Source organism: Bremia lactucae, linkage group LG3 (assembly GCF_004359215.1).
Source record: "Bremia lactucae strain SF5 linkage group LG3, whole genome shotgun sequence".
NCBI lineage: Eukaryota > Oomycota > Peronosporomycetes > Peronosporales > Peronosporaceae > Bremia > Bremia lactucae.
Window position 1 is genome coordinate 3994918 of NC_090612.1, and position 17656 is coordinate 4012573.

Sequence of the window (17656 nt, forward strand, 5' to 3'; positions counted from 1 at the left end):
TTTCGGACGACGCCTGTGCGTCATCTCGGGTACAGGGGTATGTACCTGCTGTAACCTCAACTTCTGCCTGTTGAGAGCATTGCTGATTAAGCAAGGCTACCTTCTCCTTCGCCTCGTCAAGCTCTTGTTGTATGAACTTGGCGATGGCTGAATGGAGGGCATCTCTGTCCAAACCGGACAGCATGGCCAAGATGGCATCGTTCCCTACGGTCTAACTCATTCGTTTGACCGCACTCCTTTCTATGGCACTTCGAAAGGAGTAGCTATCACGCGAAACATGATGGGTATTTCCATTATCATCAAACATGTCCATGTTAGATAATTGAAACTGTGGTCCGTGGACAAACTACAAAGTGCTACCAGGTGTAACGGGGCACTGCCGACTTGTACTGCTTCAGTACACGTACACTTCGCACTGCCTCAGTGCGAGTGGTGCCTCACGTCACTTCACGTACACTAGTATGTGCAGAGGAAGTCTACTCTTTAAAACACTTGCTTTAAAAGGGTTAATTAAAACTGAATTAATATAATTAAGTTCTTCTTGTCTATCTACTTAATACTATTTTAATTATAAACAAATAACAAACATGTACTAAAAGTCTTATCTGTCTTTCTCTTTGCGCGCGTCCAGCGCTGACTGGACCGCGGAGAAAGTAGATATAATGGTATATATCTTCCAATGGATAAGTCTTTAGAATGTTACCATGTAAAGTAATACTCTCCAAATATTATCTACCTTTTAGATAATATATTAATCAACAACCTTTAAGTGTTAATTTCATGTAACGATACACCCCGTTACAGAACGTGCGAAGTACTACCAGGTGTAACGGGGCACCCTTTGCTAGTACCGATAACGTACTAGTCAACCTACACTGATTAGAGTCTCGACTACTTCACGTACACGACGTGCAGAGGAAGGTTCTTAGTAGCTAAGAAGTCTTAGCTACTAAATATAAATTCTTAGGCTTTAGAATAGAGATTAAGTAAAAATGTTTTAATATATTTAATTACTACGTAACGATCTCTATCTACTACTGACTTTTATATTAATAACGAAGTATGTATGGCGCCTACTTGCGCACCGCACAATCAGGTATTGTGACGATTTGCGGGGTTGATTCAAACTTAAACACACCATTCAATAAAACTGATGTCTTTATGCGTCAATATTATCAAATTTGATAATATTGGAACTATTAAATCAAAATTAATAAGGATGATAATCTTGTACTTCTTCACTTTCGTAAGGAATAATTAATTTATTCCTCTTATAGGAAATATTATTTATATAACGAAACACCTTCGCATTTTAAATTATTTTGCGAAGTGTCAGAAATTGTAAAATTGAGGATTGTTCTTTGACATTCCTGTTACAACAGGGGCATTATCTAAATTTAAGAGCGGACTGCCTTTACATAAAGATTTTATTACAGCTATAAAATCATTTCTTATGATCTAGATTTAAAATCGAGGCAACTCGTTTGGATTTTAAAATGTCTGAAAAACAACGACGTCGTTAAGTGCAACATACTCATGAGAACTTTAAAGGGTGAAAGGATGACAAGTTAGTGTCTGTTAATTGAATGTTTACCGGTTTCGAACTATCCTCTTACAAGATGGGAGGCTCCGTTCCACGTTGACATTTCCATCTGTAAAATTAAGACAGACTGCATGGTACCTCTGTACGTAGGCGTGACGGATAGATTCGTGCGGATGCATTTTAAAATGTTTCAATCTTTGACTCTGATCTCATGATTTTTAAGGGTGTAACACAGTAACGCACGCTGCAGTGTCACAGAAATTATTTTTAGGCTCTACGGGAAGTGCGAGTAACGATGTGCATGAATACCAGGATATTAATTACAGGTATAAAATTACTTCTTGAGCTAAGAAATCATTCGTTTCTTACACGTCTTCTATATTACAAGGTAAAGGGGTACGAATGAATCTGAAAGGGATTGGGATGCCAGCTCTTGGCATGTGCATTCGATCGCACGTAGTAAACTCTCCAATCGAAAGCATTACAAGCAAGTATGTAGCCATACAGACCTATGCCTTCGTTTCACAAATTATCATTTCTTCATCCCATTCTACTGTCACCCACATCGAAGCGACAATTTTGCACCAATCAACGATCCATCTTGCTGACGGATGGCACCTCATCAGGCTGTTCGCGCACGAAAAGGGCATTCGAGCATGTGCAATTCCAAACCTATTAATTAGTACCTAGATGACGTATGCAGCAATACGACGAGACGTATCTTCCAGCTGTCGAGAAAGAAAAAAAAACTTCTTTAGAATTCGATGCCATGATGTCAAGGACCTTTATTCAAGCTTATGTTTGCACACTTTTCGCACTCGCGAGCGTGACAGTCGTGGCTCCAGCCGTTTTCACTTGGTCCCACCATGAGGCGACGAAACTGGTTGTGAAATTTGAGCCTTGCAATAGAGTCAGGGTTGAAGATGGGAAAGGTCGCGTCTGACTTCCAGAAACTTAAGCGAAGAATCGCAGATTCGGGCATCAGCGAGACAAGTATACTGTACGGACTGATTTATCCGGCGCACGCCATGATCTGGGGCTCTCCGGGTCGGATCCGAAACTTATTTACACACGGACTTAAAATTGAACATCGTTTGCGTTGGCAAAAAGCTTTTTCATTGGCCATATCGTTGTGATAGATAGTAGATTGCAAACGGTTCTTGACAGTTTTCGTAGTGGCAGTGGTCATAGTCCCGCTTAATATGACTGTCGCAGCAAGGCGGGGTCGGGCCCGCTCGGCAGGCACCATTTCAGGGTTGCGACGTGCAGATGCCCCTTGCGCACGTGCGTCTGATTACGCATGAGCTACTCTTGTCCATTAGTCACGCGCGTCGATGACACGCGTGACGAGACGCTCACCCTTCAGGCAAATGCCACGCGGCGTTAAAAATACCCACTCATCTTCTGCAATAAAGACGCTATTGCGAGCTATTTACTTATACATTCAATAATATTGAATACGGCACAGCGCCACCTTTTAATTTTTGACAGAAGATTTGATGTAGAGGTGCCTGTGCAATTTTAATCTGCATTTCTATCTCGAAATAAATCTTGTCAAGTACGCCAGGATTCTCAGTTGCAGCGATGGGTACACATTTCATTGTTGCCATGGCTATTTTATAAGTAGCCTATGAAAATATCCGACGAGTGAAGGAAGCTGGAATTCTTTTTTTTAAATGTTGGATTTTCGTGAAAATCGAGGCAACCGGGTGTTAATCGAACGCATAAAAAGTGTCCGCAACAGTGACATCTGGAACCGCCATCGATTTAGCGAGATTCGGTGCCATCCCACTGTCTCAACATCCGAGACGAAGTTTAGAGAGGAAACTGCGCTGAAACGGATCAAGCCGGGAGTCTTTGTGGTGTCGCGCATGGACGTGTGGCTTATAGCCACAGAAGCATCTGGCTCGCATTCTGCGCCATGGCGGCGATCAGACACGATGGCGTTTTTGCGCCATATAAACCTACAAAGTTTTTAACCGTCGTATCGCGATTGGCTGGCTCTTCAGCCCGAGCCCCGAAGTTTGCAAAATACACTTTGGAAGATGGCACCATTCCTAGAACGGCAACCTCGACAACAAGTGGTACTGTATTTCCTCAACGTCAGCCCTAATTGCTTCGTTCGCATCAGCGCCGCTTCAATACCCTCGTCCATTTTCGCGCCGCGTGCAACTTTATTTGCCTTTGCCCCTTCGGTACGTTTAGCACTACTAGACCTGAAAGGCAACGAAAATATAAACACTTTTTTTTTCTTTTGCTTGCCTCGGTTTTTATTTGCATCCAACTAACTCATCTTCGTGTCATGTGTACTACTAGCACCTTTGTACCCAAAACTCGTGCACCGAGTTTTGCCTTAAGCAACAACAAACATTCGCTTCCCAAAACTTTCCATGGGCTGTCAGACGTCCAAGGACGCTGCTGTACCCACCAGCCCCACCGCCCAGCGTCCCAGTCTCAGTCAGATATTCCTCCAGGCGGCGTCCAAACAGCAAGCTCGCGATGAAATTGGCGTCGGTGCCCATCGTCTGCCCGCGGGCGACTCGTATCGTGACGTCTTTACTATCTTTGGCGAAAGGGGGATGGCGCTCGAAGCCGTGGCGAACTCCCCTTCGGCCAGCGACTGTGTGCCTGCAAGCCCTAACGGTAGCGTCTTTTCCACCGCCACGACCGCGTCGGATACCGAGCGTACTTTGATATTGCCCCGAGCCCCCGAGCAATCTTTCCCCCAGCTTCGAGTAAGTTACGGCAACTACTCGGATACCGGTATGCGAAACCTCAATGAAGACCGACAAGCCATTGCCTCCCAAAAAGTAAATAACGACTTGGTGGCGTTTTTTGGACTCTACGATGGCCACGGTGGATCAGAAGTGGCCGAGTACTTAGCTGAAAACCTGCACGAAAATGTTTTTTGCCAATTGCAAAAGTTGCCAATGGAATCGAAAATGGCGACTTCCGTGCAAACGGCAAGTTTTGCAAATGCGTTACGAACCGCCTATGCGGCAACTGATGAAGCCATTTTTAACCACCAATTGCCAAGTGGATCTACTGCCGTCACCGTTGTCATTCGTGGCACCACGGCTCTTGTGTCGTCTGTAGGTGACTCGCAAGTGGTTTTATCCACAAATGGACACGCTCGAGACATGTGCATTGCCCACACCCCCGAGCTTTCCAGTGAACGGGACCGGATCCTTGCCGCCAAAGGCCAAATCTCTAAAGGTCGGATCTACGGCATGCTTGGGGTCTCCCGAGCCTTTGGGGACAATGATTTTAAAACCGGACGAGGTGCATTTAAGAAACGATTTAATGGCGATTTGGTTGTTGCCACCCCCGACGTTGTCGTGCACGAAATCACAAGTTTCGACGAATTTGTCGTGCTTGGGTGTGACGGACTCTACGACGTCATGAGACCGCAGGATGTCGTGAACTTTGTGCGCATGAAACTCGGAATGCACAACAACGTGCAACACGCAACCGAAGAGCTCGTGAGCCACGCCATTGCCCTTGGATCGACTGATAATGTGAGTGCCATTATCGTGTGTTTCAACCAACACGATGTCGTGCCTGTGACGCCCATTGAAGCAGCACAGGCCGCAGAAGCACGAAAGCGTGCGACCGATTGAATACGCTTATTTGTCGCAACTTTTTCTTATTTGATACCAAGCACCACTAGCAAGTGGCCTCATATGGATGATTTCGTTTCACAAGCAGCGCTGATGTGGAATTTTAATGACATGGACGAGTTGAGAGAGCGCAGTCTTGCTAAGGAAAAAAGTTGGAGGAACATTTTGGGATGTAGCCATGTACTACGTGCCTGCTTTGTAGCCATGTGCTTGTTTGCTGTAGCCATGTGCTTGTTTTGACCGGATAGGAAGGACAGAGACACGCGGATTTTTCTTGGATTGAAGAGCTCGTCATTCTACTGTATTGTACTTGAAGTGAACCCGCTTCGTCTGTGCGGCTTTGGGATTGACTGGCCAGCAAATGCGATAAATAAAACGACGACCTTTTACGACTGGAAATAATGTTCGAATAACGTTCCCGAAAGCGTTTTACGAAAGCAGCTGGTTGGTCGCAATTATTCTTATTCGATAATTTCGATTACGCCATGCAATGGGCCATTTGATGATTATGTATACGCAAGCTGCGTCATGACAGGCAGGACAAGTGTATCAAGCATTATTGTCTCACAACGGGGAGAGACATCACGATAAATATTAAAGCCGAAAATTAGATTTTACAATAATAGAGCTACGCACTTTTGAGGCTTCTATAAATCCTAAAGAAAATAAAGATAAACCAAAAAGTAAGAAGCATTAATAAGAAGTTTTATTTACTATGAGAGGAAAATAATAAAGAAGCACAAAATTATTGTCTTTATTAATTTTAGCTTAAATACTTCCCATCGTACCAAATTCGGTAATATTGACGCAATAAGACATTAGTTCTATTATTTAGCTAAATTAATTCTAAATCAACCCCACCAATCGTTAAAAGACACGATTGTGCGGTGTGCAAGTAGGCGCCATACATAGTTTGTTATTAATATAATACAGTCAGTAGGAGATAGAAGACCGTTACGTGCCTACAATGTTTTGGCGATTGGTGTTAGACAAAATTATTCGACGGCTTACAATCGGCTAGGGACTTTACTAGTAACCTATTTGCCACTTTGGTTTGCAAGGTGATGATGTTAACCTCATCATCAGGGGCAATTACACACAATTTTTGTGTTAGTAGCATATTTTGTCAGAAGTCCTGCAAATCCTTTGCCGTTGCTGGACCAGTAGGGCGCTCCGCACCTACTGACCGCGATTGCTTTTTAAAGGTCCGCCTCGCCGTTGCGATTTCGCAACAGCGTCGGATTCGCGTTTTCCGCTACTTATAGCGGGAGATTGATCGTTACGCTCAGTTCTTCTTGGCACTGGGCGTAGGGAATGTAGGGCACTACATTCATTGGCGTAGTGCCCTGCCTTTTAACATCGACTGCGCATTTGCAATTGCTTGTAAGTAATAAGGTATCTCGCTTACAACACACAAGAGGTCCCTAAATACTGGACCTTCGACCTCTTGCCGCCTCGGCGAACAATAAGCACCAGAGTGAATGAAAGCCACTGGCAGCCTGAAGTCATCTTGTTCCGTAATTGAAAGAGCTTGGTCAACGTCTCTAGTTCTAGACAGGATTGGATTAATAACGTCTCGAAGGTAGTCACCGATAATACGATTCGTTATTTCCATTTGGCCGTCAGTTTGAGGTCGAAACGCGGATGACAGGTTGTGTTGCGTCCCAAGCGCACTCACAATACTGTGTCATAGCTTAGAAGTGAATTTGAAGCCGCTTTCGGATAAATGATTTTTGCTAGGCCATGACTCTTTAAGATAATCGCAGATTGGCCAGTTCCCAGGACGAAAAAGCACATGAAAAGCTTTTTGGGGACTACCGTGTTCGTTTCTCGGTTCTGTAAGAACTTTGCCCAGTTTGCGGGACTCTACACGACAGTATCAAAGACAAATTATCTCGAGATTACATACAGCTCACGATCAAACAATTGAACTGGTCTGAAGAGCTTACACGACGCTTAACAGCGTCATCGGTTTTAATTATTAGAGACTTTACGCAATCTTTGGCATCCGAATGGACGTCTCAAGTTTCACCATCGGGTGCGTCTTGTTTCAAAAGGAGGGAGGGCTTGAGCATCCAATTGCTTTTACCGGTCGAAAGATGAAGCCAGTCGAGTTGAACTATCCTGTTCGGGAACCGGAGTGTCTCGCGATTATGCATGCTCTTAAAGTGTAACGAGTATTCCTTCTAAATCGACCGTTTATGGTGGAAACGGAATGCAAAAGCATTGAGATGATCCAACTCAGAAGACAACGAACTGGCAAGTTGCACGATGATTCATTGAGCTCGCTGAGTTCGAACCACCGTTCAAGCGAATTCCAGGTGAAAAATCACAAAATCCGGAGTCCGAGCGAAACGCGGCACAAGTCAGCTTGCAAGAGCTAGTGGATACTGCTCAGAATTGTGAAATTGTGACAACTACTGCCCCAGACATGGTGACAGTCGCACAAACAGCAAAATTGATGTATCCGTGGAACTAGGTGCTATAATGGATAATAAGGAAGCTTAAGCAAGGTGATACGATGCCTAAGTATTCCTTACAAGTTGGTATGCTGTACTAACAAGCTAGAGAAGACGAGACTCCACGTACATTCCCGATGACAAAAATTTCAAGAACCGAGATTCCTGTGAGAGTCGCGGTGTAGTAACGGCAGACCATCCTGGGGGTTACAAAAGTTGCTTGGCAGTACTTGAGTGATAGAATTGGCCAAATATGATGAAGTACATCCAGCGACATGTCAATACATGTGAGGTGTGGCAGCGTAAGGCAAACAAAACCGCCAGATTTACTGCAACCGTTAGACATACCTGTCGGTCAATGGACCGACATATCGATGGACCTCGTCGTGTCACTTCCAACCAGTGCTGGAGGGAACAATGCCATTTTGGTAGTTGTCGATCGCATCACAAAGCGAGCAAAATTTGTTGCGATAAAAACAACCGACAAAGCTACGAAGATTGCCAACGCGTTCATGAAGAATTATTTGACCTTGTCGGAATCCAATCGGACGCCTTTTCGTTCGACGAAGTCCCATAGGCACGAAATGTCGTCCACGCAGAACTGGCACTTGAACAACTTTATGTAATGTTTGTTGTTCTTCACATCGCTTCAGTCTGTTTAAGGCCTGAATGTGCTCTTCTACATCTTTACTTTGTGTGAAAACGTAGATGACGTCAAAATAGATCTTCATCATGTCCTAAAGTCACAAACAACCTTTTGCAGGAGACAATTAAACGTCCCAGGACTACTAGTGAGCCTATTGGAGTGACGAAGTCTTTGAAAAGACCGTCAGCTATTGAAAAAGCTGTAATCGGATATCCGATTCGCGTACCTTAACATGGTAGTAGCTCAATACATGAAAACATTGACTGCCCGCCATGGCGTCGAAGGCGTCTTCCTTACCCGGCATTGGTTCCGCCGGCAAGATGGCTTTTAGATTTAGCTGTTGATAGTTATGAACAATGCGCCTGTTAAACGTAAATACACAGAGGTAGAGACAGATAACACACAATTAAACGCAAAAGAGAGAGTGTTATTAGTTTCGTTATCTCCTGGCTAGCTATCAACAGAAGAAATCATAAAATGAAACTCCCACAGTTGCTTGGCGCAAAGATGATATCAAAAACTAATACCAGTACAACTTTATTGGCACAACAACATGAAGCTTGCCTTTCAACACTCCCCTCGTCGACCGTCCTGACAAAACACTTGATCTTTGCTCTGTCATTGTCGACTCCGATCGATTTATTTTAAAGCGATCACTTGACGCATCTCGCTTGCTGAAATCGCCGACAACTTGATGCGCACATCAATATGTTTGGCCTTGGCCGAAACTCTTTCACCGTCAAGTTGTTTCAAAACTGCATGATTATCCACTCGCAGTGGTATAGTTTCTTAAAATCCCAAATCTAACTCTTGCAACAGTTCGCGAATGCTAAAAGTTCTCGAGCCTTGATGGATGCAGCTGTAAACTCAGCCTCCATGGTCGAGAGTGATACACCGCCTTGCTTCTTGCGCATCCAGCTCACTCGCATGCCATCAATCGTAATTGAACCACCCGTGACAGATTTTCTGTCACCTTTGTCGGCAACAAAATCCGCATCACTGTACCCAACCACTTGTAACACCTCTGATTCATTTTCTCTTCCAATCATAGAAAGTCACAATGTCTTCGCACCAGACAGGTACATTGCAATTTTTCTTGACCAATATATATTTTCCCATCGTGGGCTTATGAGTCCTTCTTGACGCTTTATCCACTGCAAAAGCAATATCTGGTCTAGTGCAACGCAAAATCCGTAGTAAATTTCCCACAAGTGACTGGGAAACCTTCATCGTAACCACACCATCTCCTCCAAATCCCGGTGACAGCACAGCTACCGATTCTTCAGGATCGTCCCAGTCTTGAGTAATTGGAACACGCACACTATGTCCCATTTCGAGACCGTGCTCCTTCAGCATGTCCATAATTCCAACTTCTTGATCAAAAGTGTACCCATCATCGTCCTTGTATTGAATACGCATACCCAAAAACATGCGAGCACATCTGAGATCTTTAACCGATAGTGAAGTGAGCTCGTCAAAAAATTAATCCATAGAACCCTGATCACTTCCTATTACCAGAAGCTTATACACGTAAACTCCAACAAGCAATAGATGATCATGTCCATCTAAAAAAAGTAGACACACATGTCCGTGAGACTGTAATTAAAACCATTGTCAACCAATTTTCGGTGTAGCAATTTACTCCAAAGTCTTCCTGCTTGTTTTAATCCATATAGTGCTTTCTTCAGCTCCAAAACAATCTCATTGCTCTGTGAAACACCAATTTTCTTCCGCAAGTCTTCTGCATTCCCCGCGGTACGTGGATGTAAATGTCGAGATTGTCTTCTTTGTCTACTTTAAGGTAAGCATTGAAAATGTCTCCATAATTCGCAGGCACTTTCCATTTTCTTGCCAGTGCGAAATCATCTTCACGCTGGACATGTCAATCACAGCAGCAAAAGAAACTCCATAGTTCACTCCAAAGACTGGTTCACTTCCACACGCGACCAATCTCACCTTCAGTAGCTCGATAGAACCTTCTGCGTCGCGCGTTGTTTAAAAAAAACACTACGAATGAAGTGCTCGAATATCTTTGGAGCCTACACAATATTCCAAACCTTACTGTTCTCCAAAGCTTGCAATTATTCAGAAATTACCTTCATCCACCCTTCCTTGTGACTGCTACGCATAGCTTCACCAAAGTTTTTTTAGGTCAGATATTGTGACAGCATTGATAACGTCGTCATCCATGGCTGAACTCTCAATTCTTTGTCCCTGGCTTGAACGTTTATTCTTGCTCACCGATCTTGTCAAAACTTCTTCTTTCCTGTCCACGGAGTCCTTTTCTTCATCTTCTCTGTTTGGTCCTGTCGACTCGTAGCCTCCTCCAAAACTTGATATTTTGAATTACCCCCCCCTCTCCTGAACTTGATCTCGCGTAGAGGCATTATCTTCCAGACTTGTAGTATTCTGCAGATACAATTCTTGTACTTGCATGTTTTGGGTCTTGTTCAGTGTCTCAATATTAGAACATGCTGCGAGGCAACGACCACTTTATTTTTTGGCAGGTAAACGCTATACCCTTTAGGCTCTTCACCAATGCGAAGGATAATCCCTTCTTGTCCTCTCGGTACAACATTCTTCTTCTTAAGATATCTGTTCAGTGTACATGGTGACCCAAAGACGACAAATCTCATCGAGCGACGAGTTGGTTCGTCAGCACCTTCATCGGCGACATTCTCTCATCATTCGAATTTGTAAAGAGTCGGTTCAAAATATAAGCAGCATATTCAACCGCGTCTCCCCAGAAATTAAATGGTTATCCTGAAGCAAATATAATGCAACGGGCCATATTCATGATGGTCCGATGCATGCGCTCGGCTTTTCCATTGCTGGCTTGGTTTCTTGCTTCACTTCGCTGTCTTCCAACGCCCGACTTTTTGCAAAATAAATCTACATTCTGGTACTTTCCTCCTAAGTTCGTGCGAAGAACTTGCACACGACAATTATTTTTTTCTCGAAAAAAATCAGAGTAGCTTTAAATTTCGTTGCCGCAGCGTGAGCAAGAAATACACGGCAATAATTGCTCTTATGATCTACAAGGTTGATCATATAAAGATTATTCAGCCGATCCTTTTGGAGTCATCGGGCCCTTGATGTGCGAACAGATAACACCTCCAACACTGTCAATAGGTGAGTGTTGCCAAGAGTCTTACCTTTGCTGTTTGTCCTTGGTCTGTTTGCCTTGTGAGCAATTGTAACAAAATTCCCGACGCTTATCCGTAAGCAAAAAATCACAATTCGGATATTTAGTCAACTTTATTATCGTTTCGTAATTTAAATGACCAAAATGCTTGTGAAAGTCCAAAAAGCTGCCTATTTGAACAGCGGAAAAGACTTGGACACATGCTTTTTCAGCTATGACCGCCATTATAACTCTAACCGGTTCAGCATCGTTGTCCATCACTCGACACAGCACCACAAGAACGTTTCCAACCAAATTAACATCAGAGACCACAGATCCAGTTATTGTGTCGGACAAAACACGTAGTTGACCATTGTATCCAAGCGTGTAACCCTTTCGGTCCAAGATTTCATAAGAATTTAAATTTTGCTTCACGCCCTCAGTAAGGTATACATCCGTAAGAGTCAGCACACGATTAACTCCACAAGCCAAGACGTTAATTGTCACAGTGCCTTTTTTGCTTGTATGTAGCGGCTATCCATCGGGTTGATGACAAACCCCTTCACACGGCTCAACATTTTGGAGCCATGACTCATCACTGACCAAGTGTCCACTGGATCCGCTATCCAAATACAGACATCGTCTTGTTCACTTGAGACTTCATTCACAGCAAGCGAAAAATTTGTTTGAGGTCCTTGTGGTCGTTTGCGTTTGTGACACGCTCCCTGCAAATGTCCCACTTCGGGACAAAAATGCCATTTGAGCGTTTCCTTGCGAAGTCGATAGGAAACAGAACTAAAGATTTCTCGCGTGCTCACTTTTTCTCGCCCGAGAGATCTATCTCTCCCAGTGTGTAACTCATATGCTTGCGCAAAGTGAGCGAGCTGTTCTGCTTGTACCAGGTAATCCGTTCTCGTGTGGTCAACTCTTGCCAGTAAAATTGTCCGCATAGCATCAGAGGCGTATTGCACAATATTATCCAAAATTAAATAATCACCACCGTTTCCACAAACTTTGTAAATGGCCTAATACCGATATATATAATTTTCTGGCCAACCTCGGTTCGGGTTCTTACGTTGCGTAAAGAGTTTCATCCACTTTTCACATCTTCAGGCCATTCAAATCCACAAGACGACAGTGCCAAAGCAATTTGTCGCTCGAATCTCCGATCCTACTCCACAAAACCAGAACCAAGTGCTTCGTACAATTCGCGTCCATTAAACGCCCGAATGCCGAGCTTTTTTTGTCTTGCATCAGGATATCGCTCCTGAACTATATTTCCTTGTGCATGACCAAATCCCTTAAGGTCCTGATGTTGCATGTACCCATGCCTGCACCAGGACTTGATATTCCTGGTATGTTGCCCTCCTGCTTTTGGCAACATACCAGGAATATCAAGTCCTGGTGCAACTTCACCGCAAACGTCCTGGTTGAAGCCATTTGATTCGGGCTGTCCAGCGCCAAACGACATATGTCCTTCAATCGTCCTCCTCGGAGTAAACACCGGCGCATCAATGGACCCTTCCAAGTTATCCAAATGCGTTCTTGTTACTCTTCCCAAAGCCAAAACAAACAAACTTGAATGTCTAGGCGAAGTCATAGGCGTGTCCCTATGTCTCCCACGCCCTTCCTCGGCTTTCATCAACCTTTTCTGTGACTCCTCAAGCCTATCCAGACGTCCGGTTATGCCTCTCATCAACACCAGGAGCTCTGATGCGTCGTCACTCTTGGTGGTAGCATTGTTCACCGCGTGGACAACACTCGGCTTGTTCTTCTCTTCATAATCTTCATGCTCACTGGCCCTTTCGTGACCAGTGGCAGGGTCTGCTTCCGCATACGCGCCGTCGCGCTGGTCACCCCTGAGTGCCCCGTGCTATGGACTCATAACCTATTAGAAGTCAATACACAGAGGTAGAGACAGTGGGCACACAATTAAATGCGAAAGAGAGAGTATTGTTAAAATTTGTTATCTTCTAGCTAGCTATCAACAGAAGAAATCATAAGATGAAACTCATACAGTTCCTCGGCTCAAAGATGATATCAAAAAATGATACTAGTACCACTTTCTTGGTACATCAACTTGAAGCTTGCCTTTCAACAGCGTCAACCCACAGGTTTCTTGACACACAATCTCGGAGCTGAATAAGCCAATGTATTTGGTCGATAATGCCAGCTTGAACCATCTCAATGGTCCAGTCTTAAATTGTTTGGCGTTGTTCGGGACGTTAGCGCCTTGTTTGACTGAAATGCTTCATGCCCGGTTGAGCTGAATTTCATGCTCCATTCCCTCTTAAACTGAAGGAGTCTCATTCGGAAGCTACGTGCGAAAACGGGTTTCGCATACTTGCGTAGTATTAAGTACACTGGTGACCCTGAAGAGATTCTTATCCTTGACTCCTAAAGCGTTCAGTTTTCTCTGGAATATGCGGATTGAAGACAAAGATGGTTTCGATATCTTTATCATGGCGCAGTATCTTCATCGTTTGCTTAGATGTAATAAGCCGTGTCGTGCCATGTTGGCCCAAGGACCATACTGCTGATAGTACTTTGATATCTCGCGGCTATGAGCTACGCGAGCTTCACGTCGTCCATGTACGTTGATATGAACGTTGCTTAGGCAGTCTTCGTTTGGCTTCGTCGGAGTTGTTCACCTTGATATGAGGCGAAACTCTTTCGGTACCCCAGTCGATATCTGGGTTCTGTTTTAGTAGCCACATCATGCCCAAAATGACATCCTTTATCTCAGGATCGGACATAAATTGGAATGTTCCAGATGTAAGTGGAAAATAAGTATCGTAGCTTCCTTTCCACAGTTTGACGGGGCTAAGGGGGCAATTTGGTCCTTTTCAAGGTCACTTGCATCATTACTCCTTCATTGACCTCAAGCTAAAGCGTTCGCGTAGTTTGTTCGTGAAGACCGACCATAACTTTCATGCGCTCGAAGTTTATCAAGAAGGCACGATACCAACTCAATACGGACTTACCTAGATTGCTTGAGATTAGTGTCAGTTCGCAAACTTTTTGCGACCTCCGAATACTGTGCAACGGGCTAAAGTTGCCCTTAGGTATAGAATACAAAAAGTGATGAATCTGTTTCCATTAGTTGACGTTTACTGGCCTTATATTGCTCAGTAGCGATGATTCATAACTCAATATCGTTGCCAAATATCCCTTCGTACAGCTGAGGGTCATTCGTCCAGCCGGATGCAATGACATACTCAAAGCGTTTGTTAGCTTGCTGCGTTCGCGCTTGCATTAAGCTTGAACTAGGGCTTCATATTGTTGTTGCTATCGTGTGTGGTACATTAACAGCTGCTGTATGGACATCAATCCTGCAGGTGCATCTGCCGTAGACGACCAACCAGCCTGGTAAGTGGCACGATCCTCGGCTAGCGTCGTATGCATTGGCGTCCTTGGTTGCGATGTAGACGTGAAGCTCCTCTGTGAGTTAAGAGCTTATTTAAAATAAAAAAGAAGAAGCTTATAATGCTCTGTTGACGAGCTCTAGGATTTGAGGACGGCACTCAGTTGCACGACATCTTGTGGTCATGAACTGGACACCTCTCAGTGCGGCGTATTGTCTTATATCAAAACCAAAACGAAGAAAACTCTCAAAGAAAAGAACTTATTAACTCGTAACGTCTAAGTTTCTCGTACAGATGGATGGTGTGTGGCGACGCTTTTAATGTCTTTTGAATTTTGTCGATTCGCTTTTTGAACAATTCAGTCGTTTCGTGAACTGCGTTACGAGCCAGGAGTCTTTACAATCTGTAATCTTTAATTAAATAAGCTGGACAAGCTTTAATTGCTTTGCCGTTGTTAGCCACAAGTCACGTCGAAGCTGGTCGATTGTTTTGAGATTCGACGACAATGAATCAGTTCTGTCCGGAAAGGGATCTGTAGGCTTGTGTGATTTGCGGGTTATGTGATTTGCGTTTAACGATACAGAGTGCAACCAGAAACAGGTCAGTAGCACGAGTGCTGACCAAGCAGCTCCGAAGTGTAGTAGTTCGTTTTTAAAATTGCAGTTACAAAGGCGGCACAGGGACTTGCCGAAGCAAAAATCACAAAACCACAAACCAGTGAAGTGTATGTACCATTTTAGAGTGCAACCACACTAACTAGCCACCTAACGTTCGTTCGCTAATAAGACAACCTTTGTATTCTAGCGCTCCCCACTATGTGACTCGCAACCGATATCAACTAGAAAACTCGCTTCCCACTATGTGGCCACGAGTACCCTTGTCTCGAACTCTTGATGACTCGACAAGTGCTAAGGGGGAAGGATGAGCCTATAATTTTGGTCTGCAACCTCTTCCACCACCGTAAAGGGCCCAATGAAATGCGGCAACAACTTCGTTGTACCTCGAGGTAGTACAGAAATCGCATTTTTAGGAAGGTCAGCAGTACTTATTACAAAAATTACCCCACTCTAAAGCGTTCATTATTTTTGCGACCATTTCGGTCCGCATATTCTTTTTGCTTGTCCTGTGCGCTTGTCATCGGTTCACGGACTTTTCGTGTAATGGCTATTTACTCATCCACAAAGCGTTGAGCCACGCTCACGCTTTTGCATCTAGCTCGCCTATGACACCGCAGAGAGGTCGGTGATAGGACAAAATTTTACTGACCACTTCTAAATTGGTAGGGTCACTAGGGCAAGTATCTATCATTGACATGATACCCTCGCATATCATCGTCACATTGACAAAATATGTCCCACTAGGGTTGTAACTTGTTGCGGATAAAAACTTGAGAACTAATATAAATTAACAAAGATATTGGAAATTGTCATTATTTTTTTAATAGTCCGATGAAAAAAAAATTTCTTATGGACTTTATCCGTACAAGAGCGAAGAATTTATTGAGCTTCTATCGCTTCGCTCCTCAACAACGCGTATCCTTAGATGATTTCGAAGAGCAAGGGCAACGGCGCGTAAAGCTTCTTTCCAGAATGAGTGCAAAATGGAGCCCCAGTTTAATACAGCATCCTCCAGACGACCTTTTGAATGAAATCGCAGAATATTCCGAAGGTCCAGATGCCGACTTGTTATCTCATTACGCGTTGCGACTAGCATTTTGCAGGTAAATTATTGTACAATCATTTCATTTGTCTTTCAGAAAGGTTTATCGTATGGTTGCAACTACATATTTGCCTGTGCAAGAATATAGAATAACGAGTGAATGGGATTGGTTCGTTGCCACCGAATCGAAACTTTTTGCCATTCGACTCGGTAAATTACCGCCTTTGGCAGCAATTGAGTTGCTAGCTAGTGAAGGTATTCAACATGAATTTTTATCGGAAGGTGATATCACAGATAAAGGAATTTTCCGTGTCCCGTTCGCTGAAGCACCCCAACTGGTTAAACATCGTGAGGTTGTGATTCGTGACGGATTTTGCTTGATTCCACTCCGCAAAATGAATAATGTAGCCATTTATCACTTTCGACGATGTTTGCTGAAGCAAATGCGGGAATTGCAAAGTGCTCTTCCTGCGCAAGGACCGGAAGTGGAACGATTGACGCCGATCCTTGATAAGTTTGTTCAAGAAGCAAAAGTTTTGACGGGTACAGCAAATCTACTACGTAAAACTACTAACAAGCCAACGCTTAAAGTAGAGGCAATCGATTTAATTGCAGAAAAGCACTTTCCATTGTGCATGGTGCAACTACACCGCAAACTTCGCGCAAATCACCATCTTAAGTACGATGGACGCGTGCAATACCGGTTGTTTTTAAAAGGCGCAGGGATTTCGGTACACGATTGCATTCAATTCTTTCGCTCTGAGTTTATTAAATCAATTCCCGCCACCAAATTTGATAAAGAGTATACTTACCACATCCGCCATAGTTATGGACTTGAAGGATCTCGAATAGACTATGCGCCTCTCGACTGTGAACGTATTATCTCACAAAGTCCACCTCGACACGGACAATATCACGGCTGTCCCTTCAGGCATTGGGATCGTTCAGTATTGCAAGATGAATTGCGCCGTCGTGGTCTGTCGTTGGAGTCCGCAATGGAAGTTACGCAACAAGCTTCTGCTGGCAACTGCCAGCATGCGTGTAGCATCTTTTTCGAGAAAACACATTCTTCGACCATCAAGAACGTGCATGCAGGGACTCAAGATGCCTTTGCTGGCTTGAAACGGACTCCAAGTTTGATGCATCCGAATACTTACTTAAATGCGAGTCTTGCTACAATAATTTGATAAATGGTTTAAAAAAAAAAATCATTATAGTTTTCCAGATAACAGCAGTTTCG

The 17656-nt window shown here is 43.9% G+C and overlaps 3 protein-coding genes across 3 annotated transcripts; all 3 read left to right on the top strand.

The window, feature by feature from the left end:
- Window positions 1-3219: 3219 nt before the first annotated feature.
- Window positions 3220-3522, top strand: CCR75_003821 (uncharacterized protein; the record flags this gene model as incomplete). The annotated part of the gene is made up of 1 exon (XM_067961914.1): window positions 3220-3522. One exon carries the CDS (start codon window positions 3220-3222, stop codon window positions 3520-3522), a length of 303 nt encoding a protein of 100 aa, XP_067817451.1.
- Window positions 3523-3933: 411 nt separating this feature from the next.
- On the top strand, window positions 3934-5163 carry CCR75_003820 (uncharacterized protein; the record flags this gene model as incomplete). Its single annotated transcript, XM_067961913.1, has 1 exon — window positions 3934-5163. The coding sequence occupies one exon, from the start codon at window positions 3934-3936 to the stop codon at window positions 5161-5163; it is 1230 nt and encodes a 409-aa protein (XP_067817527.1).
- Window positions 5164-16239: 11076 nt separating this feature from the next.
- Window positions 16240-17639, top strand: CCR75_003819 (uncharacterized protein). Its single transcript, XM_067961912.1, has 2 exons — window positions 16240-16477; window positions 16565-17639. Exons 1-2 carry the CDS (start codon window positions 16347-16349, stop codon window positions 17601-17603), a joined length of 1170 nt encoding a protein of 389 aa, XP_067817414.1. The 5' UTR covers window positions 16240-16346; the 3' UTR covers window positions 17604-17639.
- The last annotated feature ends 17 nt before the right edge of the window (window positions 17640-17656 follow it).